Source organism: Podospora pseudopauciseta (assembly GCF_035222475.1).
Source record: "Podospora pseudopauciseta strain CBS 411.78 chromosome 2 map unlocalized CBS411.78m_2, whole genome shotgun sequence".
Lineage (NCBI taxonomy): Eukaryota > Fungi > Ascomycota > Sordariomycetes > Sordariales > Podosporaceae > Podospora > Podospora pseudopauciseta.
The window spans coordinates 4,752,560-4,774,331 of NW_026946663.1; the positions used below are offsets into that span (position 1 = coordinate 4,752,560).

General features: G+C 51.1%; 9 protein-coding genes across 9 annotated transcripts; 7 read left to right on the top strand and 2 right to left on the bottom strand.

The window, feature by feature from the left end:
* The first annotated feature begins 2,248 nt into the window (after positions 1–2,248).
* QC763_213360 (uncharacterized protein) lies at positions 2,249–3,949 on the top strand. Its single transcript, XM_062910377.1, has 2 exons — positions 2,249–2,876; positions 2,931–3,949. Exons 1-2 carry the CDS (start codon positions 2,673–2,675, stop codon positions 3,759–3,761), a joined length of 1,035 nt encoding a protein of 344 aa, XP_062769286.1. The 5' UTR covers positions 2,249–2,672; the 3' UTR covers positions 3,762–3,949.
* A 23-nt stretch (positions 3,950–3,972) lies between these two features.
* QC763_0044590 (uncharacterized protein) lies at positions 3,973–4,602 on the bottom strand (the record flags this gene model as incomplete). The annotated part of the gene is made up of 2 exons (XM_062905669.1): positions 4,280–4,602; positions 3,973–4,215 (listed from the first exon to the last, which is right to left on the bottom strand). Exons 1-2 carry the CDS (start codon positions 4,334–4,336, stop codon positions 3,973–3,975), a joined length of 300 nt encoding a protein of 99 aa, XP_062769287.1. The 5' UTR covers positions 4,337–4,602.
* A 757-nt stretch (positions 4,603–5,359) lies between these two features.
* On the top strand, positions 5,360–6,082 carry QC763_213370 (uncharacterized protein; the record flags this gene model as incomplete). The annotated part of the gene is made up of 1 exon (XM_062910378.1): positions 5,360–6,082. The coding sequence occupies one exon, from the start codon at positions 5,360–5,362 to the stop codon at positions 6,080–6,082; it is 723 nt and encodes a 240-aa protein (XP_062769288.1).
* Positions 6,083–6,636: 554 nt separating this feature from the next.
* Positions 6,637–9,754, bottom strand: QC763_213380 (uncharacterized protein). Its single transcript, XM_062910379.1, has 2 exons — positions 9,036–9,754; positions 6,637–8,975 (listed from the first exon to the last, which is right to left on the bottom strand). Exons 1-2 carry the CDS (start codon positions 9,136–9,138, stop codon positions 6,901–6,903), a joined length of 2,178 nt encoding a protein of 725 aa, XP_062769289.1. The 5' UTR covers positions 9,139–9,754; the 3' UTR covers positions 6,637–6,900.
* Positions 9,755–9,760: 6 nt separating this feature from the next.
* Positions 9,761–11,594, top strand: QC763_213390 (uncharacterized protein; the record flags this gene model as incomplete). The annotated part of the gene is made up of 2 exons (XM_062910380.1): positions 9,761–10,776; positions 10,830–11,594. The coding sequence occupies exons 1-2, from the start codon at positions 10,486–10,488 to the stop codon at positions 11,592–11,594; spliced, it is 1,056 nt and encodes a 351-aa protein (XP_062769290.1). The 5' UTR covers positions 9,761–10,485.
* Positions 11,595–11,839: 245 nt separating this feature from the next.
* On the top strand, positions 11,840–12,538 carry QC763_0044630 (uncharacterized protein; the record flags this gene model as incomplete). The annotated part of the gene is made up of 3 exons (XM_062905670.1): positions 11,840–12,085; positions 12,391–12,428; positions 12,469–12,538. 3 exons carry the CDS (start codon positions 11,840–11,842, stop codon positions 12,536–12,538), a joined length of 354 nt encoding a protein of 117 aa, XP_062769291.1.
* Positions 12,539–13,218: 680 nt separating this feature from the next.
* Positions 13,219–13,809, top strand: QC763_213400 (uncharacterized protein; the record flags this gene model as incomplete). Its single annotated transcript, XM_062910381.1, has 1 exon — positions 13,219–13,809. The coding sequence occupies one exon, from the start codon at positions 13,219–13,221 to the stop codon at positions 13,807–13,809; it is 591 nt and encodes a 196-aa protein (XP_062769292.1).
* Positions 13,810–14,154: 345 nt separating this feature from the next.
* On the top strand, positions 14,155–17,584 carry QC763_213410 (uncharacterized protein). The gene is made up of 3 exons (XM_062910382.1): positions 14,155–14,516; positions 14,598–16,318; positions 16,373–17,584. Exons 2-3 carry the CDS (start codon positions 15,631–15,633, stop codon positions 17,224–17,226), a joined length of 1,542 nt encoding a protein of 513 aa, XP_062769293.1. The 5' UTR covers positions 14,155–14,516; positions 14,598–15,630; the 3' UTR covers positions 17,227–17,584.
* A 1,139-nt stretch (positions 17,585–18,723) lies between these two features.
* QC763_213420 (uncharacterized protein) lies at positions 18,724–19,548 on the top strand (the record flags this gene model as incomplete). Its single annotated transcript, XM_062910383.1, has 1 exon — positions 18,724–19,548. One exon carries the CDS (start codon positions 18,724–18,726, stop codon positions 19,546–19,548), a length of 825 nt encoding a protein of 274 aa, XP_062769294.1.
* Between the last annotated feature and the right edge of the window lie 2,224 nt (positions 19,549–21,772).

Genomic DNA, 21,772 nt, shown 5'->3' on the forward strand with positions numbered 1-21,772 from the left:
CAGTTTGCCTACCTACTGATAATAGGAGCTATTGGTGGCCACGTCGCTGATATGCTGCTTGCCCTACCTATATTCCAGACTCTTTGCCTTGGAGGCAGTGCAGAACAGAAGAAAACCATGCTCTTCACTGTCTCTTGATCCCTGTAGAAGTGGCCGTGTGAATCGCAATAGCCAGACACTGATCCCACGACTACGGAGCCAAAACAAGCAGTAGCCCTTACAGCTGGATGCGGGTAGCTTGATAGGTAGTTCTTGAGGTCATTGATCCTGCCGTTCGTAGCACAAGACGCGCCTGAGGCTTGAGGGAAGGATCAAGTAGCGGTTGTACCAGATACTTGTGATACTTGAAGCCGGGGGCATGGGGGAAACGGTGGGTGGACGGCGGATGTTCAGGCATCCTTATTGATAGCCCAGCATGTGTCTGTTATTGTTGCCTGTGAGGAGGCACAGTACATCATGTCTCGTGCTTTGCAATGGAAGTATTTAGCGTTCATGGGATCTGGTAGATGTGGGTGTGGGTGGCTGCGAGGGAGACACCTCTTTGAAGATTTTTCATCGCCGCTGTGGGATGGAGGGTGGCAGCAAGTTCTGGATGAGACTAATTCTCTCAGCTGGGTCCATAAGAGTGAAAGCGTTCGAAGGAGGGAGTTAACATCTAGTAGCCCCCCCTCAACGGGCAGGCAGCTCTCAGATAAGACCTCTTTAACATTGCGGGAATACTCAGTCGTCCATTCTGGTGGCCGCTATAAACAGGGCTGTGCCAGCTACGAGCTTTATCCAAGGCAGCAAGCCTTCTCGTCCAACATAGCTCCAACATCCTCCTCAAGGCTGGATTTGTTGTTCTTGACAACCAACCAGCCATACAGATAGCCGCCTAGACGCGCCTGCATGTTGGAGAAGCAAGGCAAGGATGGTCGATCGTGTGGCTAGGCACCCCAACAGCATCATTCACATGGACTTCCGGATGGGCTAGCTGGTGTATGGTGCGTTGGCGTGTGCTGATGAGCGCGGAGGTCCTACAGATTTGATCCTTAAACCATGTTCTGGGTGGATGAGAAAGGCTATCAACTTCTGGGGAAAGATCGTCATGCTTGGTCCCTCTGCCAGGCATACAGATGATCACGGCCTGCAATATGTATGCTCCCTCATAGGATATCGGTACCTGGGGAGGTTCTTTGTTGGCCGACTTTTACTCATGTGAGATGCAGTTCGCGACATGCGGCACGCGGCAAAGTCGAGGCCGGTTGATAGGGCTGTTATTTATTCGAACATCATTTGTCTATCTCAAAAGATTGAGAGCCTCTTATCAAGATGCTCTGACCTTGCGTGGTGTATCCTGGCTTCATGTCATGTGCCTGCTGTTCTCGTAACCCGATGCAGCACGAGAGAGAACTCCGAAGGTATTTCGCTAGCAACAGTGAGAGAATTTTAGGTGGACGAACACCACAAGTAGTTGAATCTCTTGTTTACAGCAAGACTTGCATGTGTTTACGTTGAAGTTGTTGCGCCGAATCCCGTGGTTGTTCACATGGTGTTCTGCATGTCGCCCCCCAGGTACACATCGCTATTCTTCGTGACCAGCTGCACCCCCATGCCCAAAGCTTGGCGGGGAGAGTTGAGAATCCCGGACTTGAAATGTCTCTTGTATTCCCTAGGCTGACTATGGAGGAGTGGTGAGCTATGTGCAGGCAGGTGAGGCACCCGCGGGGGCGTTGCCCTGTGATCCGTCTGAACAGATTACCACAGCGAAAAGCTTACTTAAGTTAGAGGCTTCAGGCCATGCGTCAAGAGGGTTTGAGTCTAGGATTGTAAGGCAGTAGCCATTGCCCAACACCACTTAGTAGTCACTCAATGCTCGAAGCCATTCAGGGGCACTCAGGGGTTGTTTATAGTGAACGGTCAGCGACCCACCAGTGAGACTTACACGGCAACCAGAGCTCCATTAACCCGAACCCCTCTGCCCCAACAACACTCAAGTAAACCCACCTTGCCACGAAGAACAATGAAAATTATGCAAGTTGTCTCAACAACTTGTTAGTTAACGCAATGGAAAATGAACAGAAATTCTAGAACTTTTGGTGAAATCCAACGGAAATGGGCCAAATAACTGTCCGACGCCCGTAGCAAGGATGGTGTAAAAACCGAACCTCGGTTCATGCTGACTTCCTGATTGGCCAATGCCCTGAAAAGCAGCCCCACGTTTGTCTTATCAGCTGCAGAGAATATCTTATCGATCAACTCACCTTCGGCCCCAAACGTTCGGACGCGACACGCACTCGACGAACAGATCAGGCAGCCCAATCCGATCAAAATCCACACCTCCACACGTCACTGAACGGTCGCCAGGAAGACCCTACCTCCTTTCCGGTATTTTCGGCCTCGAACCCCTGTACGAAAACGACAACAAAAAAAGTCCCCGTTCAATGATATAAAGCCCTTGCCCGGCCCTGCCGTGGGCCGCAATGGCAGTCGACGTAGTCCAGTCAGTCTTTTTTGCTGCCTCCAAGTGCAGCAACACTCTTTTCTGCTTCGGACGATACATCTTCGTCTGGGCGATCGCCTTGGTCTTCATTCTTGCCGGCGCGCTGCGATATCGGCTCTCTTCGCTATTCCCCAAGAACGGAATTTCTACGGAACATATGAAGGCGTGATTTTGTGACGGAGAAACCGAAATGGCTGTCGGAACGCTCTCTCTCTTTTTCCCCGTCTTCATCCCGGCCGCCACAGCGGGATTGGTCTATGCTGGTCACCGCGCAACTTACCTCGACTGGAGGGCGATCTTGACCGAGTTTCTCACGGGACCTGGTCGGACAAGTCGGATCCTACTTCTGCTGTTTTTGGGTCTCAACTGGAAGAGCTTGCCCCTTGGGTGGACGGTATGTATCTCGTGATATTACCTGGTGACACCAAGCTGATATTTGCGCCGCTAGGCTCGGATCTTCCATTCCTTCATTTTCCACTTCGCGCGCCGCCCAAAGACTCTTCCTCAGCGCGCCCTCTTCCACTACAGCGTTACCTCCTCTCGTACCTCTCTCCTTGAAACCGACTACAACTTCCACAAGTCCAACTCGACCTACTTTGCCGATGTCGACGTTTCGCGCTCCCACCTGGTCACTCATCTGCTGGGTCCATCCATGCCAATCATTGGCGACAACGAGAAGAACAAGCTGGTTCTTGACAAGGATGGTAAGGTGATTAAGGGGAGCTTTGGCATAGGCCTGGGAGCCGTCTTTTGCTCTTTCCGCCGCGAGATTGGCCCCATGCAAGGTTACGAGATGTGGAGCAGAATCGTGAGCTGGGATCGCAAGTGGCTTTACATTGTGACACACTTTGTTGTCAAGGGCAAGGTCAAGCCTACCAGCTGGGACGGCAGGTGGAAGGGTCCGACACGCAGCAAGATCCAAAAGGCCGAGGATGGGTCGGCCGTGGAGGAGCCGGATTGGAGCAAGTACATTCACGCCACCGCCATCAGCAAGTACGTGTTCAAGCTAGGGCGCTTCACCATTCACCCTTCGATCATGATCCAGGCTGGTGGCTTGTTGCCCGAGAGACCAAGTGGCTGGAGAGGTGGTGAGGATGACTGCGGAGACCTGGTTGACTTGGGAGAGATCGATGCTGAGGGCGAGTGGGACTGGAAGAAGGTTGAGGCTGAGCGGAGAAAGGGTCTGGATTATGCTAATCACTTTGGGGCGTTGGACGGCACGAATCTTTTGTTTGATGGTGGCGAGGATGGCGCTATTGGCAACTTCCCTATTGGTTAAGGGTAAAAGATTTAGGAAGGGTGGTATTTGGATGCTTAGAAGGCGAAAGAGACATGATACCCATTTTTGTGTAGGGAGTTCAGAGATGGTATTGTTTAGATTTGAGAGACAGCGCGCTAGCAGGTGCTCGCAGCGGCTGATGTCTGTGGCAAGAGATGCTAAAATACATCATTATTCTATGGCAGGGGTTCAGCTAACAATGTTGACATTGTTACGCTGACATCGTCTTTTCTTTGCAAGCCATAAATCCATCTTTGCTCGCACCACTGTGGGTGATCAAGCCCTCGACCACGCCATCGTCATCGAAAATCACGCGGTCGGGCCCTGGAGGACCAGAGGTGTATATGTCACCTGGCATGATGGGATACTCGAAATAGGGAGGTTCTGTGACAAAGTCGAAGGCCTCGAGGTTCTTGAACTGGTGGGGATAGTAGCCTGTATACACGCGGTTGAGCTAAAAAAAATTGCATGTACTATAGTCAAAAGAAGAGATTCGAGACAGCCCGAAAACCACGTACCGACATAGCTAGGGTCATGGAGCAGAGCGTATCCCAAGGCAATGGCGCGGGAGACATCCGAAGAGTTATACGTATGAGCACTGCAGCTCCAGGTTGTTGTGTTTATGTCGCCTGTGGTCACTAGGATTTGATGATCAAGTGGTGAGGCAATGGCTGGTAGGGCTGAAACATGGGCGAGAATGGAGAGAAAGAGCCATATGGTGTTAGCTGATGTGGGGGTAGGGTGGTGAGTGCTGGGGCCCAAACGGCCCACGATTAGCAACTCACCTTGATCATTTCGAACTAGATGAGTTTTTTGACATCGATATTCTGTTTCCAAAAGCAAAAAGCCTGGTGTCTTGATGGGAAAGTAGGGGATCGCGGCTCTCTTATCATTGCTGGACAGTGTTATTATATGCAGTCTCACATATCGGGTACAACGGCGCACTGTGGACTTTCAGACCACACATGAATTTCGTGCGCCTAGATACACACGGCAATAAACATCTGATGTGATGAAGTGAGTGCCTAATCTGATGTTCTTTGGATATGTCGAGACTATCTCTCATACTTGTGGGTTCAATGTAGTGAGGGTTAGGACTATTATGTCTACGCGTTTAGGGGCCTCAGGCCTCAGGTGGTTGACTCGCAGACGAGTAAGGGGTAACACATGGGGCCAGAGCAACACTGAAAGTCCACATTTAAAATGTACAAAACCTGACTCGTTTTACCAACACTTCCAAAGCTATTTCCACAGCTTTGATATGGGTTTCTCAATTTTGTCAACAGCAAGAAGTCGTCGCTGGAATGCAGACCCGACATGCAATTATGCGGTCACGGCGCCGAGACAAGATGCCTCGGCAAACCTCCGGCATCGCCTTCACATTCTCCAACGGGAGTGGGTTCCCGATTCCACATCTCGTTTCTAGTCAATCCGAACAATCGATATGGTTGATATCGCAATACCCACTGCAATTCTCTAGTATTTCAGCCACTCACTCACATATTTTTGCCATCACGACTCATTCATTCTTGATACGTACATCCCGGTGGCCTCTACCTATAATTTTCAAACGTAATCCCTGATCGCAGCACGACAAAATGACATCCTCCAAAGCCTCACCATCACCACCACCATCAACAACCGAAAGTACACAACAAAACCCACAATCAGAAGAAATGGTCACCCCAACCGCCTCGGACATCTCCTCCGTCCTCGACTCCCCGGCCAACAAGGCGCAGGAAGCCCACCACATCGCCTTCTTCAACTCAATACCCTGGTGCTCCTCCCTCCTCGGCTCCACCCCCAACCTCATCATCTCCCAGTCCGTCTCCCGCATCATCCGCCCGTCTGGGTGCGAGGAGGACGCGCTCATCTCGCAGACGCTAAACTCGCCGGACGCCATCCCGGCCTACATCACTTTTTACTCTCCCCCTCCCAAACCTACGGATTATGTCAATGAGATCAAGTCGCTTATTGCCTTGGGACCGAAGGTGAATGGGTGGGAGGGTATCTGCCATGGGGGGATTGTCATGACGCTTTTGGATGAGGTGATGGGGCAGATTTTTGCGGTCAACAAGGACAGCGGGGCGATGGGGAGCAAGATGCCGCTTTTGACGGGGTATCTGAACACTGCGTTTAAGAGGCCTGTGAGAACAGGGACGAAGGAGAAGCCGGCGATTGTGTTGGTTGTTGCTAGGATGACCAAGATCGAGGGAAGGAAGCACTTTTGCGAGGGGGTGGTGTATGGGGATGAGGAGGGGAGGAATGAGCTGGCGAGGGCGGAGGCCTTGTTTGTGCAGTTGAGGGAGCAGAAGCTGTGAAGGGGTAATTTCAAAAGGGTATAGGATATATGCATCGTGGTGTTTTGATAGAGCGAGCGATAATGTTGGAGAGCGAGGAGCTTGGGGTTGCTTGCATCTGAATAGACTACATCGGGAACAGTCCTACCTAATAGATAGCATGGAGTAAGAATTGCCGTGGTACCGGTTCGCAATTTCAATTTCAAGCGGCAGCCAACCTGAAAGACATTGAAATATGTAGAGTCTGCCCACCCAACCTGTCCAGTACCCTCGCTAGATTCATAAACTAAAGTTTCTTGCGAGCTGGGATTTCAATTGTATCTCTCTTATGAAGAATGGCGAGTTTCTCGATCATGATATGTTTGTCCTTTTCAATGTCGCTTTCAACTTCATTAAGATAAATCCGGTGGACTTGTGAACTGTTCATGGGTGGCTCACTTTTCTCAGCCAAATCGTATATGTATGTGTCTAGACGCAAGATACAGCACCTAACGCCGTCCGCCATTTGCACTGACAGGAAGGGAAGTGCGCGGAGAAAGTGCCCGTATCTTCACAAGACAAACTTGGTCTAAAGCAGAGGTTTCATGTACCACTGTGTGGAGCAATGTTTTATGTCCTGTTTTTATTAAGATATTCATGTACATGAAACCATGGTCCAATCATCACCAAAAACCAAATGATGGAATAAAAAGCAAGCTTAATTATCTTATAGATAAAAATAAAGATTTGATGAAAGCACGCACATACATCATATTAATCTAACCTTTGCCCAAGATCCATAACACCATCGCTCTTAATCCTCAAAAGTAGCAAAAAATAGAGATAAAAACAACAAAACATCACTCGCAACCCTCCGCATCGGGGTCAACATCAGTTTCCCCATCACTAATCTCTGTCTTGCTGCTGATTGAACCATCAATGTCAATCGTAAAGGCCTTCTGGACTTCCTCTCCCAGTCTGATGACGTCTCGCCTGCTCTCTCTGTTCACAACCAGCAGATGAGCAACATATGTCCTTGCCCCATCTGTGTAAAGATCAACCTTGTCTCCGGGGACACAATAGTCAACGCCCAGAACAATCTTGTCTGCCAGGTCCGGTCTTCGGCGCTTGAGCTCCTCGCATGGGGCTAGCTTTGACGGCCATTGCACAGTACCAGCGGCTGGAGCAGGAATGTATACCAGTCGAGACCAGTACTGTGCTCCCCTTTTCGAATCATTGGTGTTGTCACCAAGCACATGGCTGTAGGGCCTAGTGGTCAGTCGCAACCTGTTCTTATCACCCGCAGCAGCCAGCATGTGTGCAGCAAAGTAGTCCACGCCGTATGTATGACGTGTTGGAACAGTGACTCGATATCCAGGCGGGCGGGCATTGATCTCGATCAACTTGCACTCGGCTCCCGACTCGGGCAAAGATTTGGCGTGCTTGAGGACAAGATCGATCACGCCATCTTGCTTGCGGTACTCGAATGTGGAGCTCACCATTCTCGCCTCGACATGGAAGACACCGGTGCAAAATCCTAGATTGACAAGAATATCTCGGAGTGTCGACTTTGCAATGTTTTGTTCCTGGGCAGGAAGGGCGGAAGGGAGAGTGAGGGCCTCTGGCGAAAAGGTTGAATGGACGGTAGCAGCGCTCGAGTCAGCGTCGCAGGGTGGTTCATCTGCGATTTCGGAAAATAGAATCTCCCCGTCGAGAAGCACAAAGTTGACATCCATTTCTGGACCATCAAAGAAGGGCTCAATGACGGCCGCACTGCCATGTCGAGAAGTAGCCTTTTGAACTGCAGTGGCAAGATCGGCGAGGTTGTTGACTTTTGACACGCATTCCGAGGACCACCCTTTGGTGGGTTTGACGATAAGGGGAAATCTGGGGATGAACTCGGCCTGCTGGTTACCTCCACTTGCTAGCAAAGACTCCAGCTCTCTCACATTGTGAACTCTGGCAGTCTGACCAGGAACGTTCTGTAGAAGCCGTGATCGATATTTGTCCACAGATGTCTCAAAGGCGGCCACGGGACTGGTGGGGAGTCCCAATGCCTCTGCGACCTGAGCTACTGCCACAAAAAAGTTGTCCGACAGCGTAAAGACACCATGGATGGGAAGAGGGTAGCTGACAATGGACTGGATGATGCGGTCAACCACTCCTGCATCCTCTGTCATGTCAGTGACAAGGAAGGCTTCCCGATGCATCTTGTTTTCTTCTGTGTCTGCTTGAAGCCAATGGCCCTCTTCGTCAACGATAACCAAGTCAAGACCTAATGCTTTGGCGACACGATAGACTGGGCCTCCTGCCGTGATGTTTGGTCTACCGCGAATGAGCGCCACCCGTTGCCGGGAAATTGGTGTGCTGGAGAGCCATGGTGCATTGTGAAGACGATCACGCAGCTCCTCGGTCAGCCCTGTCCTGTAAATTTCCAAGTCGACGAATGAGATAGAGGTTGGCAAATCCTCCCATTGAACAACTCCGGCAGCCGACTCAACCAACGTGGCAAGATCATGTTCTGAGGTAACCGGGCCTGGGGCGGGACAAGTGGCAGAATATTTCTGTAGTGGCCGCAAAGGCTCATGAGTCCGTAATATCTTGTATGGGAAATCCTGGAGGCGAAGTTGGAGGAAGTCGGATCGGGTCACGTAGCCGTTGGTAGTAGGAAGAACAATGGTAAAAACAGATATGGCTGAAGCAGACCAACTGGGAGAGCCGAGACCGATGGTTTGTAGAGCCTCAATGAATGGGCTTGGCGGAGTGCTTCTGAACCCGGTGCTTCCGATTCCGTTGTGTTGAGAATAGGGTTGGGATGGGTTTTGCAGAGCTGAAGATTGTGAAGAGGATGGGAAAACCACCACGTTGGCGATGGAATACAACTCGCAGAGGGGAATAACCTCGCCAAACAAGGGCCGATAGTGATTGGTTGGCCCTGCAAAGATCTTAGCAATGCTCACTTGGCAGACAGGAAGAAGGGCTGGGTGTTTCTTACTGCTCAGAGGTTGTTGTGTAAAGGTAGATGTAACCGATGAGATGCTGCTGGTTAGTTTATGGCCCAGACTGGCCCTTTCACCAGGGAATGTTCCTACTGCCATGTTGATGCCACGATGTTGAACAGTGGATCGTTTGGTGAGTCAGAGAACAGAGAAAGAGCAAGAGTGGGAAGGTGTTGGGGACGGAGGTGAGTGTGTTGGAATCAGGAGCAGAAAAAGGGCGAGAGCTGAGGGAAAAGAAGGCAACTTGGCAAGAGCAAGGCGACAATCGGACAGGCTGGATATTTTGTTGCAAAAAAGGATGCCATGACCAGACCACCAAACGAGGGTTGCTCACCGCTGGACCCGGACCTAAAGAAGATTCCAAGACATCCAATGCCGCGGAAGCAGTGGAACAGGGCACACAATACCTAGCTTGCATCGGCTGCGTCATGGGTGCACGCAGCAGTACTGAGACGTCGATATTGGCACGGCATGACGGGAGTGAGACTCACGGGCTGATTGAGCCGGAGGCGGAGATTGATCTAGAGGGTGAGAACCTTGATGGGCTCCATCTGATAATCTGCGATGATCTGATAAGCAAATTTAGACCCCTTGCGACCCTGGCCACACCCCTGTCTCCTTCCCCTGTGTTCCCGTGCCTGGCCCTTTCCTTTTTCTCAACGTCTGTGCCCCCTTGCCTGTGGATTGCTCTTGCCCCAAATATTAAATGCTCAACCCCGTACCTTCCGGCAGAGCAAGCAACAAACGGCTCCGTTAGGACTTGCCAATGGAAAGAATGGAGCCGATACCGCAGCAGACACAGAGAAGAGAGGTGACATTGGGCCACGACCGAGTGAAACATGCGGCTTCGGATAAAATTTGTCCAGACAGCCAAGAACCTTGACGGCTGGAATCAGACACCTCATTGTGCACCTTGATGGCCATATTCTGCGGCTTCAGCATTAAAAGATGATCAAAACGGCTGGTTGGATCCTCTGCGGAGGGCTTCATCTCCTTCCCAAATTGACTGACGGCCTCCAAAAAAAAAAAAATAGCGCTCATCAAGGGGAATGGAACACCGCTTGTCTAACAAACATGCGTCTCGTCCGGTCCTATGTGGGCACCCTGCGGGCTGATCTGCAGGTGCAGAGGCTGCAGCAGATATAGAGCGTGATGCTGCTGTTTACTTTGGGAGGTTTGCTGCTTGCGTGCAATTCCACCCTTCTCAAAGAGCAGCAATTTCCATGTTGTTGAGATCATCGGTCACACTGCCACCGAGACCATCTCTGAGCAACTGCCACCACAATAGTCACCACACTTGTATCTCTTCTTGAGTGCCTATATCAAGCAGCAGCAACACTCTTGCCGCCATATCTTGAGTGACAAACCCTCACGGAATCTATTATCCCGAACACACATCTCAACACTCACAGCCGCACGCTCCGTCATCCGGTATCACCCGTCACCATGCCTCTTCTTGCCTCCTGGCTGCGCATTGGTAGCCCCACAAAAAAGGTCGACGCATGTTCTCGTTCGTCCCAGGATTCTTTAACTATTGTGGAGAAAGCCGACATCCTTCAGAGCCAGAAGGCAGATGCCAGGGAAAAAAAGGTTCAGTGGCTCGTCCGGAGTATCGTCAACACCCACACCGAGCTACTCAAGCTTCCGCACCTTCGTCCAGCGCCAACCATAAATAAGCTCTTGGGTAACCTTGTCGCCATCTGCAGCGAGATCCACGACCAAGATATTGTAGACAAGGTGTGTCGAACTCATCACGGAAAACGTGGAAGACACGAGCTGACAAAACCAAGGTTTTACAAAATGTGAGCGTTCAGGCTGTGTTACCGTCTCTTAGACAGATCTGTGCCCAGTCAGAATCATGTCTTGAGCTTCACTGGGCCGAACACATTCTGGAAGGCCAGACCCAGCAAGAAGTCGTCGAGCGCCTCGAAAGTTTTCCATACTATGAGAACTATGAGGATTTGACCCGACTAGAAGTCTGCTCCATCCTCTCGGCGACAAAAAAGGCACCGCGACAAGTTGCCTTCATCGGCTCCGGCCCGCTCCCTCTCACGTCGCTATGCCTTTTGCAGGCTCTCAAGAATGATGTGGCAGTGAGAAGCTTGACGCAGCCAACCACCAACAACACCACCGCCACAGACAACGCAGCGAATCAGGAGCCAATTGTCCTCAACGTCGACTACGATGAAGCGGCTATCTCTGCGTCTCTCAAGTTGAGCCTTGCTCTGGGAGAGAGGGGGAATGGAATGGAATTCATCTGTGCTGAAGCAACCTCGGCTTCGGCGTCACGAGATCTCAGCGAGTTTGACGTCGTGTACATGGCTGCGTTGGTGGGAGTTACGCAGACAGACAAGGAGAAGATCATGCTGGAAGTGATCAGTCGGATGAGGAGAGGGGCGCTACTGGTTGTCCGCAGCAGTTGGGGTTTGAGGTCATGCTTATACCCAGAGGTCGACCTTGCAACTGAGACACTGCTGAAGAGGCTTGAGCCCTGTGTGGTAGTACATCCCTATAATCAGGTGGTCAATTCAGTCATCGTTGCGAGAGTGCGGTAGCCCCAATCTGGGCCGGACCCAGGGAAGCCGTGAGAGTCCAGTGAGCATTAAACTGGCGGTAGAACTGCATAGAAGTCATTCTTAGACATGGTTGGATATTATACTGGGATAGTCATCATATTTCTCAGAGCGGTGATGTTAGCCATGGCGTGATCCTTCGCTTCAGCCGCAGCCGTTATCGGACTTCTGAGTACTCGGGATACGCTGGATCGATACCGTAGCAATGGGACCAATTTTATCCGCTCATGTCTTACCTACAACTGCGTCTTGTGGCTTTAGTAAACCGTCTTTGGTTTGAAGTGTGTGTGAACCAGTACGAGGCTTTAAGAAGATACGAATGGATAGTACGGGCTTCAAACCAATCACGTCTTTTCCGCTGCCACAATCTTGATGCATTTTACCTAAGATCGACCTCAGCCCTACGAACAGGGCTTGTTGAGGGTAAGCAAGCGGATAAATCCTCTGCCCGTAACCTGCTTGCTGCGAAGCTCGTGAGTGGATTGTGTTATGGGCTTGTTCGCACTCTGCTAATGCCGTTTCCAGCCACTCCGAATCATGTACCGAGATCTTCCAATGGGAAAGTAAAGTCCGTCCACTGGGGAGCTTGGGAGCTGGGCGGTGCAGGTCACCAGCCCCTTCCCCGACAGCCTGACTAACACGCCACATCTGGTGGGTGCAAGAAACCAGAAAGCGAACAGGTTCCATTCACTCCAGTCCAGAACCTCAGATGCGAATTCAAGATTTCGCTTTCTAACGACCTCACCAGGACTCGTATGAACCAACCCCAAGACAATAGAACACCACTGCAGCTCTGCGGCTGAGGATGAAGCGAGGGTAAGGTATGATATTGTTGCTTGGCATTAATGAACCACAGCACTGGATTGGGCATCGTCATATACCTGCACTGGAACACGTGCAAGATCTCGTATTCCGGCAAGCGATGAACCTCATACATACCTCCCGAACTCATGATCCAGTGCCCGACCTATTACCCTTTCGATACCACTATGCCGACCGACTTTACAGAAGGAAACAGTGGTAAGTCGGAATTCGAAATGAAAGACATGTCACCACCACGAGACTTCAGGTTTGCAACTTTCTGTACGGTCCAAGCGGGCCAAGGCTCGTGATGGAGGATATGCATTTTTCATAGGATCGATACGTAGGAACGTGCCGTAAATGTTGTGCTCTACGTGTGTAGAGGTTGAACATGGCGGTGTATTCCGTGACTGGCGAACTACACCGAGATGGACTCGGGAGGCCCAGAAGGGAACTTGAAGGCGAACACTCAGTGGGCTGAGGTACGTCTATTGCTTCGCCGAGAGCAGGTTTACTCGGTGTCTATTCTTAGCCCGCACCTTTGTCTTGAGGATGGAGGCCGTGGAGAGGCAGTGTGACGATGATGTTATGGTCATGAGCTGGGATGAGTGTCACGATCTCTCGGTGTAGGTGAGGATGGAACAGGAGGTCGATGTGTATATAACCTCGCCCTGGTCAGTCATCATTCTCATCCGTCTCATCATCACTCAAACAATCTTCACACTCACAATCAGTTTAACAACCACAACAACAACCACCATTCCTCATATCCATATTCCAACTCAACCAATTACACAAATTCAATATGTTCTCCAAGACTACCATCGTCGCCTTTCTCACTTCTTTGGCCCTCACCTCGGCCGCTCCCGCTGATGAAATCTCTGTCCGCCAGGCACCAGCCGAGATTGCTCCCACCACCGTCATCGGCCACGCTCTCGCTGACGCCTGGGACAACTACTGCTCTGCCCCTACTTCCTACGGCTATATCGCCCGCAACGTCTGGAACGGTCAGGAGTATGGCCAGACCACCCTCTTCACCTTCACCTACCCCGCCGCGTCGGCCGGCAAGCAGTGCTGGCTCGACTTCTACCACGCTCAGCCCAGCTGGATCTCCAACACCAACGGCATCCAAGTCGACGTCTTCACCTCTTGGGGCGAGAACACCTGCAACGCCGGTGACAAGTCCAACAAGCGTGACGCCAACCTTGGTCGCCTCAACGTTCCGGCTACTGGCGCGGCTACCTGGGCGGCCAAGTACAGCACTTCTTTGACTCAGAAGGGTCCTTGCAAGGCTCCTGGCTCTGTGGAGAGGCTCGAGTTGGTGGCTGTTGGGGATAACACTGGACTTTCTTACCCTCAGGGCCCTGGTGCTGGGTTGAGGATCCTGTACGCCTAAAGGGATTCAGTTCACTTTCTTTCTTCAAGGGGCTGGAGTGAAGGGTGGTTTATGAGATCATTTGATCAATTTCTGGACTTTCCTTAACATGTGATATCATTACGGTACTTTTAAAGCATACTTTCCTTTTTAGTTTTTCATAGACAAATAGTCACGGGTCAGGTTTTATCGATAACAATTCTCCGCACGTGTTTCCTTGTGATGATTGATAACGAACTGGGAAATGGAAAGCATGACCGGCAAGACGGGCCGGCACTTGCTCTGTGGCGGGCATGTCATCACTTTGGAAGCGACAACCCCCATCTGTCCTACTTGCTCTTGCTGGGCAGTTCCCACTGGTTGGACCCCAGCTGCATGGAAATATTGGCCGAGTTTGGAGAGTTCATTCCGCCCCTCCCGAAAAGAATCGACCTTCAAACCTGTACGAATTCACGCACGAAACACCTGACGAGCTCAAAGGGAAGCAGCCCATCCAGGCAATAGTTCTTTCATGAGCCGACGAAAGCCAGGCTCAAAGCTCCATGCTATGATCGCCGCCTCGACGATCATGATCTTCCCACCATCTTCCTCAACGTGGGGTTGCATTCTTTGCTTTTTAGGGTTGCGATGCATCCGACTTTGAAGCTGACCTTTTGGTCATGAAGATTTCCCAATACTCATGTTTTTCCACACAGTGACGAAACCGAGACAGCAATGCTGAATAATACGTAGGTCTTCTAAATCTACTCATCCCCTCGATTTTTTCACGATTCTCGGCCGATTACTAAACAAGATCAACGTTGGAATAGGCTCGGCAAAATCAAGATAAGCTTTCTGACCCAGGCGGAAGGGCACTGTGGCGAATATGCACTATTTGATGTGATGAGACACACTACTGACAAGGGCTTATTCAGCTTACAGTGACAGAATTTCTCAGTGTTTGTGAGTGCTTCACGCCCAGGTGGAGGATTTGGAGCTGGGACTTTCAAGCGAAGTGGCGTCGGTGTTAGCGTGCCTCTTTGCAGATGCTGTGATGCGAGCCGCTCGTCACTGTCGTGTGGTTCGCCAGCGATCCCATGTCCTGCAGCTCGAAAGAGGGCTTGCAGTTCGAATCAATAATGCTCGTGGGCACAACAGAATGACCATCGAAATTGTGAATTCCTTCCCCTCGCTTTTCCACCAAAGTCGAGCGAGACCGAGACACGGATATCGCGGAAGTACCCTTCTGGTCGTCCTGCCCGCTGATGCTTTGTCGGCATGTCCAAAAAGCCAATGAGACGCTGTCAACCCGACGATCCTGCTGCCAGCTTGACGCACGTCAGACATGAAGTCCTATTCAATGCTACTCATCTGCTGCTCCAAGAGAACCATTACCACCATATGGTGGGGGCGATGTCAAATGCAGCTGGACGCCAGTGACAGCATCTGACCTAGCCTGTTTAGGTGTCACCGCCCTTGCTGTTGAAATCGTCAAGTCCAGACTCCCAGTTGGTCGGTAACCTTCACCGTTCCGGCACTACGACAGGGTTGGACAGTAATCGTAGCAATGACTCGGCTTTGCCAAGCTCGATACTCTTAGCTGCCGCGGAGGTGGGTGGATCGGGAGCGAACTGGGACAGGCATTTGAAGCATGGCCCTTCAACACACAGCAAATACCCAAGACAACATTGGCTGTGTCTCACTTGGGTGAGCTCCTCTTACACCTCCTCCCCCCTTCACCCGGCTCTTCAAACTACTTTTCTTCAGTCACTCAGACAGCCTTCTCAGCACCACGACTATCCAGGATTGCATCTCGGGGAGGTCGCGGGAGGTGCCAGCACACCTTCCATTTACATTTCTAGCATGGCCAAATCGGCAGAGGCACGATGGCATCTCAGCCACTGGGTGCTCCTTTTTTCTCTGCCCACACCATCGCTCTGCGGTTCCATGGCAGCTTGGTGGACTGACCTCGGGCCCTCGCTTGTTCTTCAGAATGCTTCAACCGGCCTCCTCACCTATTCCTTCTGTAACAGCAACGGCACTCCCATCTATCCACAAGATCCACCAGTCGCTCTCAGGACCACTTACGCCCCCAAAAAGGGAACATCACTGGCGGCTACTGGCTGGTATGATAAAATCGGGTCGACGTGGGCCTCGGTATTCTACCAAAACAACAACGATGACATTGTCAACGCTGTCTACAAGTGTGACAACAGAACCGGATTGTACGACCAGCAAGAGAGCAATGTCATCTCGGACAGACGAGGGACCCCAAGCCCCCACACGGATTCAGGAATCTCCGTCACTTTACTGGGGGAGCAAGAGGGTTATAGGGTATTCTACCATGACAGATCGAAGGCGCTCCAGTCATTGCAATTCAAGTCAACGGACGGCTGGTCTTATGGAAGTCCGGTATCGGGCAACACAAATCGGTCAAGTATGGAGATCCATTCGCAATTTTCGGGTGTTCGTAACGTCACAGTCGTGACCCCGAGAGACGCTCGAAACATGGAAACAGCCCGTCTCAACGTGGACAACACCTACTTCATCGGTAATTTTTTCCTTTGCCAAACTATACTGAGAGAAGTTCTAACAGGGCCCGTAGATACGTTTCCAACACCACTCAAAGGAGGACTCAACAATTCCAGCGCCTCTAACCGGACTTCATTTCCATACGATACCTCCGCAACCCCTTCATTTGAGCTTGAGGCGTGGGATGGCAACCCAAAAGCAATCGGCATTGCTATTGACACTGACACGACCCGTCACATTTTCTACATTGGAACCGATCGCGCGGTCCACTGGATTGCGGCGTTCGTCTCGGCCTCGGTTGAAGGTGGTTTTCGCGCTCAGGCGTCTCAGAACACCGACGTCTGGCCTTTGGCTGACGAACCAAATTCCGACTTCACCATTGCGAGTCACATCGAAAGCAGCAGCATTCGACTGTACTATGTCAGTGGAGGCCGTATAATCGAAACGAAGTATCGTGATGGAAATTGGGACCGAGCCGCCCCTGTGGAGAGTGCCAACACGACGATCATCGCTGATGAAGGTGCTGGTGCGGGTGATGCTGGTCTTACAACGGGAGCGAAGGCAGGTATTGGTGTCGGGGTCAGTGTTGGTGTCCTTCTCATCGGCGCAGCAGCAGCAGCTTTTTGGATTCTTCGAAAGAAGAAGTCCACGCCCCCTGACGAGGAGGCCACAACAGCTGCCGACAACACAGCTGCTACGGTTCCGCCCATGTCTGAGACGGGAAGTCAAGGCGCCTCCTCTCCAACAGCTGGTGTGGCACGCACCAGTAGCGGACTCAGTGCAGACAAGTGGGACGCTGAAGTCAAGGACAAGCCGCTTACACCTCCACCGAGAGAACTTGAGAGTCCGAATCTTGCGTCTGAGCTGCCGCATACCAATGACAGGAATGAGCTTCCTACTAAGCATCATGTCACGGAGCTACCTTGATACCTGAGGGAACAAGCTCCAGGAGAAATATTGAAAGATAAAGATAGAGGTGGTATGGCATGGCGGCGCATGGAGTTCGTGGGGAGCGGATGTGATATGTGGATATACATGGTGATATTCAATGAGCCTGGAACCTATCATTCTTGCTCGCAGTACAAAGTTTTGATCTGCGGAAAGATGCTGCTGGCTTATTAATAGTTTCTTGATGCAATTATTTTTAATAGTTCTCCCTGTAGTAATTCAGATGCATTGGATGAACCTGACTCGGCAAGGGTTTCCCAATTTCCAACGGAGAAACAGAGAGTAAAAAAGGAATGAGACATGTTTCCTCTGTGCGCTACTGTACCCTCGTTCGAACCGTCAACTCATTCTGTTCCACTGCCTTCGTGGATTCTGGGAAGACACAGGGAGTGGCTGTGTGGGAAAGGAAGGTCCGCCGATCGTGAATGAGGCGACCGTCTCACTGCAGCTTGCTCATGCCCGACTTCGTGGGCTGGCCAATGGTAAGGGAACGCGACACACCCTTATCGAATACTCGGGATTTTGTGAAGCAGGACCCTCGGCAAAGAGGAAAGACTGACTTTACCGGACCGAATGGAGTCTTGATGGGGTGAGGGAGCTGAATCACGTGGACATGTTTGGTGCTTCATGTCAAAATTCTGCCGACTTCTCCTTGCACGCAGCAGCCATGGGATTTTGTTTCGCTGGGTAGATACGGTAGAGAGGTTTTTCCTTTAGAAACAGAAGTCTTTGACTCTGTCTCATAGCATAGAATGGGCTCGAGGAGTGGTAACCATCGTCGAGGGCTAGATTCATGTTGTGTTTTGCGGTTTTAGACATGTCGTACCACTCCACAGAGTCCGGACTTTTGTTGGTCGCCTCTGGCTCTGAGTAGAGCGGGGGATACTATGGTGATATTCTTTGCCAAAAAAAATCATCAGTCTAATGGGAAACGCGCTGAATCCTCACATTTAGTCTTGTTTGTGGACCGTTTCCCCTGGTCATGGTGAAAAGGGGTAAATAGGGGTAATCTTGGCATCTCCACCTAGCAAGCCCCTTAGCTGAAACTAAAGTAAACAATCTGAACACCATCTCCAGTTCTCCGCAACTCCTCGGGAACCAGATATATAGTAGAACACTAGAAAAGGTCAATTTGTGGATGCAGGTACCCAAGCCACGATGCTCAAAGTTGTATGGACGATTGATCCAGGTGACTACCGGCTATATGCTCCGGGCTGAATGACAAGACATTTTGGACGTCACCCATTGGATGAACCAACCTGCTCAGGGCGGCTAGAATCTATATAACCTCCCCACCTCAATCTTCCATAGAGATTCCCCGCAGATCCATGCCGGTATATCGTGGTTGACGTTGGCCATGACTGTGAGGATGAATCAAGCTTGAAGTAGCTATATTTAGTTAACCAGAGAGAAAAACATGTTTGCTCACTTCTCATTCACTATCCTCGCATATGAAAGCCCAAAGAAAGTATCACAATGCTCACCCTTCTGATCGCCTCCCTCATCCTCGGGGCCACCACCGCCCTCTCCCTCCCCCGACAGGCCGACCCCATCGAAGAAGGCTGCACCCGCGCCCTCCTCACCCGCTACACAGAATCCTACCTCTCTGCCCAAACCATCGGCGACCCCTCCATCCTCTCCCCCTCCCCAGAAATCTCCTACACCGAAGACTTCCGCGCCATCTCCATCCGCGACTCGGTGCTCAACACCCCCTTCCGCATCGCCCATAACCGCTCCCTGCTCGACACGACCCAATGCGCGACCTACACCGAGATCATCGTCACCGACCCCGCCAATCCCCGTGTGATTGGCACCCAGATCAGACTTGACGCCACGGGGGAGAACATCGTCAAGATCGAGACGTTGGTCACAAAGGAGGGCGACTGGGCGTTTAACGCGTCGCTGACGTATCAATACGTGGTGAGGGAGACGGAGAATAACTGGTGGTTTACCATTCCTGAAGCGGACCGCGACACTAGGGAAACGATCCAGGCTGCGGCGGATGCGTATTTGGATTTGTTCAATGACCCTACTGTTGTTGTGCCTTGGGGTACGCCGTGCAACAGGTTGGAGGGAAGCTGGTACACGGGCAATGGGAGCGCCACGGACAGCTGCAATGTGGGGGTTCCGTCTGGGGTGCCGATCACGCAGAGGAGGTATGTGATTGATGAGACAGTCGGGACGGTGGACGCGTTTGTGCTGTTTGGGACGAGGCCGGATAGCCATGAGTTTCGGGTTGAGAAGGGGAAGTTGAGGCTGGTGCATACTTTGACTGTGATGAGGAATGGGACTTTTGTCTGAAAAGGGGTGACTACCTGTAACATTGGTGATGGAATGGCATTCAGAAGCACAAAGTTCAACCGGCAAGTCTGACAGAACATAAATGGCGTGAGAAAATCGGCAAGTCCGCTTCACAAATTCTATCTCCTATCACGCTGAGCACCACTCAGTAGCAACGAAATCTTCGTATCCATTGATTCTATCCCTGTTGGCGAGTGTCCGATTACCTCCCCTGGGGCTCAAAGCATTCCCGAGTACTACCTTGCCTCATAGCTGACTAGGACCAACGTGGTCAACCTCTTGAGTGAGTGAAGCAAAGTCTGAAGTACCTTACCTACTCGAACCGCTCATGGGGAAACACCTCGCGGTTGAAAGTGAAATCGTAGTCAATACCACGCTCGTCCATCGCCCCCTTCAACTCAAGAAGGGTTTCCTCGGTCCACGGTGTTCCAAAGCGCGTAACATTGAACTCTTTGTTTAGCGACAGGTTGAAAGAGACCATGTTGGGTACAAATTTGTCGAGTAGTGGCATTACGTCTTCGGGCCCGAAGTGGAACCTGCAGGTGAGTTCGTTACTTCGACCGTCAGACCTGAAATGCTTCAGGTTGGGGCAGGCCTTGATTATGGGCCGCAAGCTGCGATTCTTCAGATATGCTTTGGAAAGTGTAAGGCGAGCGAGCTTCTTTACTTTGATTCCCTCCAGCGATTTGGACCCCGAGGTTGCCTCAGACCAATGTTCGCGGAGACCCTCAACTGTGCATTTCTCGAGATTTTACCCCTTTCGGAAAGATGGAAACCAAAAGGCAGGGCGAAAGGTTGGGGGAATCCCCCTTGCCGACAAGCAGGATCTTGGTGAGGCGTTGCATAGATTATGGGGCGTTCAGACTGAGCAGTGATTCGTCGCGGTCACAGTAAGATGCCTTGATAGCCATCACCTTTGGACAGAGGGAAGCCAGTATCTCAAGCCTTGTGTTGTCGCTAAAAGGCCGTACTGAATACCTCAGACGAGAGCCTCTGGGCTTCATGTACACCATCCAGTAATAGTAATCGAACTCCAGGTCCCATAGTGTAGTTAGGTCAAGCTTGTGCAGCCACTTCCCCATGAAGCTTTGCGAAAAGAAGTGGTTCGGGTAGTACTGGGCAAGCTCAATTGGTACCATTTTGGAGGGTCCCGGGACACATCCTGGAAATGGAACCATCACACCATTGCCCTGCTTCTCGATAAGGTAAATTTGTTTCACGGCTTCAGCAAGATTGGGACGAAGAAGTAGCGTGCGGGCGAAAAGCCACCGCTTCTGGGTGGTGGGTCGGTGGTAAAGGTGAGGTGTTGCCACTTGGCTTAGGGCTCTGGAGGTCGACGCCAGAGCTAGCAGGGTAGAAAAGTCTGCGAGGTCATTCTTCAGTACACAGTAAGGACAGAAGTGTCCGACTATGAGCTTGCGGAGCTCGAAAGGAAGTTCCACGACGAGAATCATGACTCAGTCACTTTGCTGCAAGCTAGTAGAGCTTTCAGGTCAGGGTCAGCAATTAAGGCATTCATCGACCTCGGATATTGAGAGTCTGTCCTAACTTACGCGTAGCCGAGATGTGGGTGCCGAAGTTGGTTTCTGAAGAAAGGAGACAAGGGCGGTACAAGTCCTGGGAAAAACTTTAAGCCGCGGGCGGCCAACGTGATGGTTGATTGGTCGTAAGGAATGGTGAGAGTGAAGACATTGAAAGGAGGAGGGTTTTAAACCCATGATCCCAACGCACAGACCATGATATGGTCCCATCTATCAAGAGATCATCTGAAAATTAGGTATTTCTAAGGAGATAACATGATGGAAAACAAAGTCTGCAAAGATGAGCCAACAGCAGGTATGTGGCTACCTCGTATTCTCGACAATAACCTGGATGGACGGTTGGGATTACCACCAAGTGCCAAGCCAAGAATAGACGACATCTGAAGCACCAAGATACCGGTAGTAACCCTACTTTTGTCAACATAAGATGCTCTGAATCATTGCACCAAAGAGCAGCATCGAAAAGACAGAAGATGATAAGCCGCAGACATAGCTTCGGACTTCCTCTCGTGGTAGCTATATAAGTAGGGATAAGGAGCCCAGGTAACTAGGCTGGACAAGTTTCACGATACTAGGTCAATAAAAGTGCCAAGAAATTACTGCCTCAGGTAGGTCTTTCACGGCGTTCTCAAATGCTGACGTGGCGATCCAGTACTTACACTGCACAACATTTCTCAAAGCGG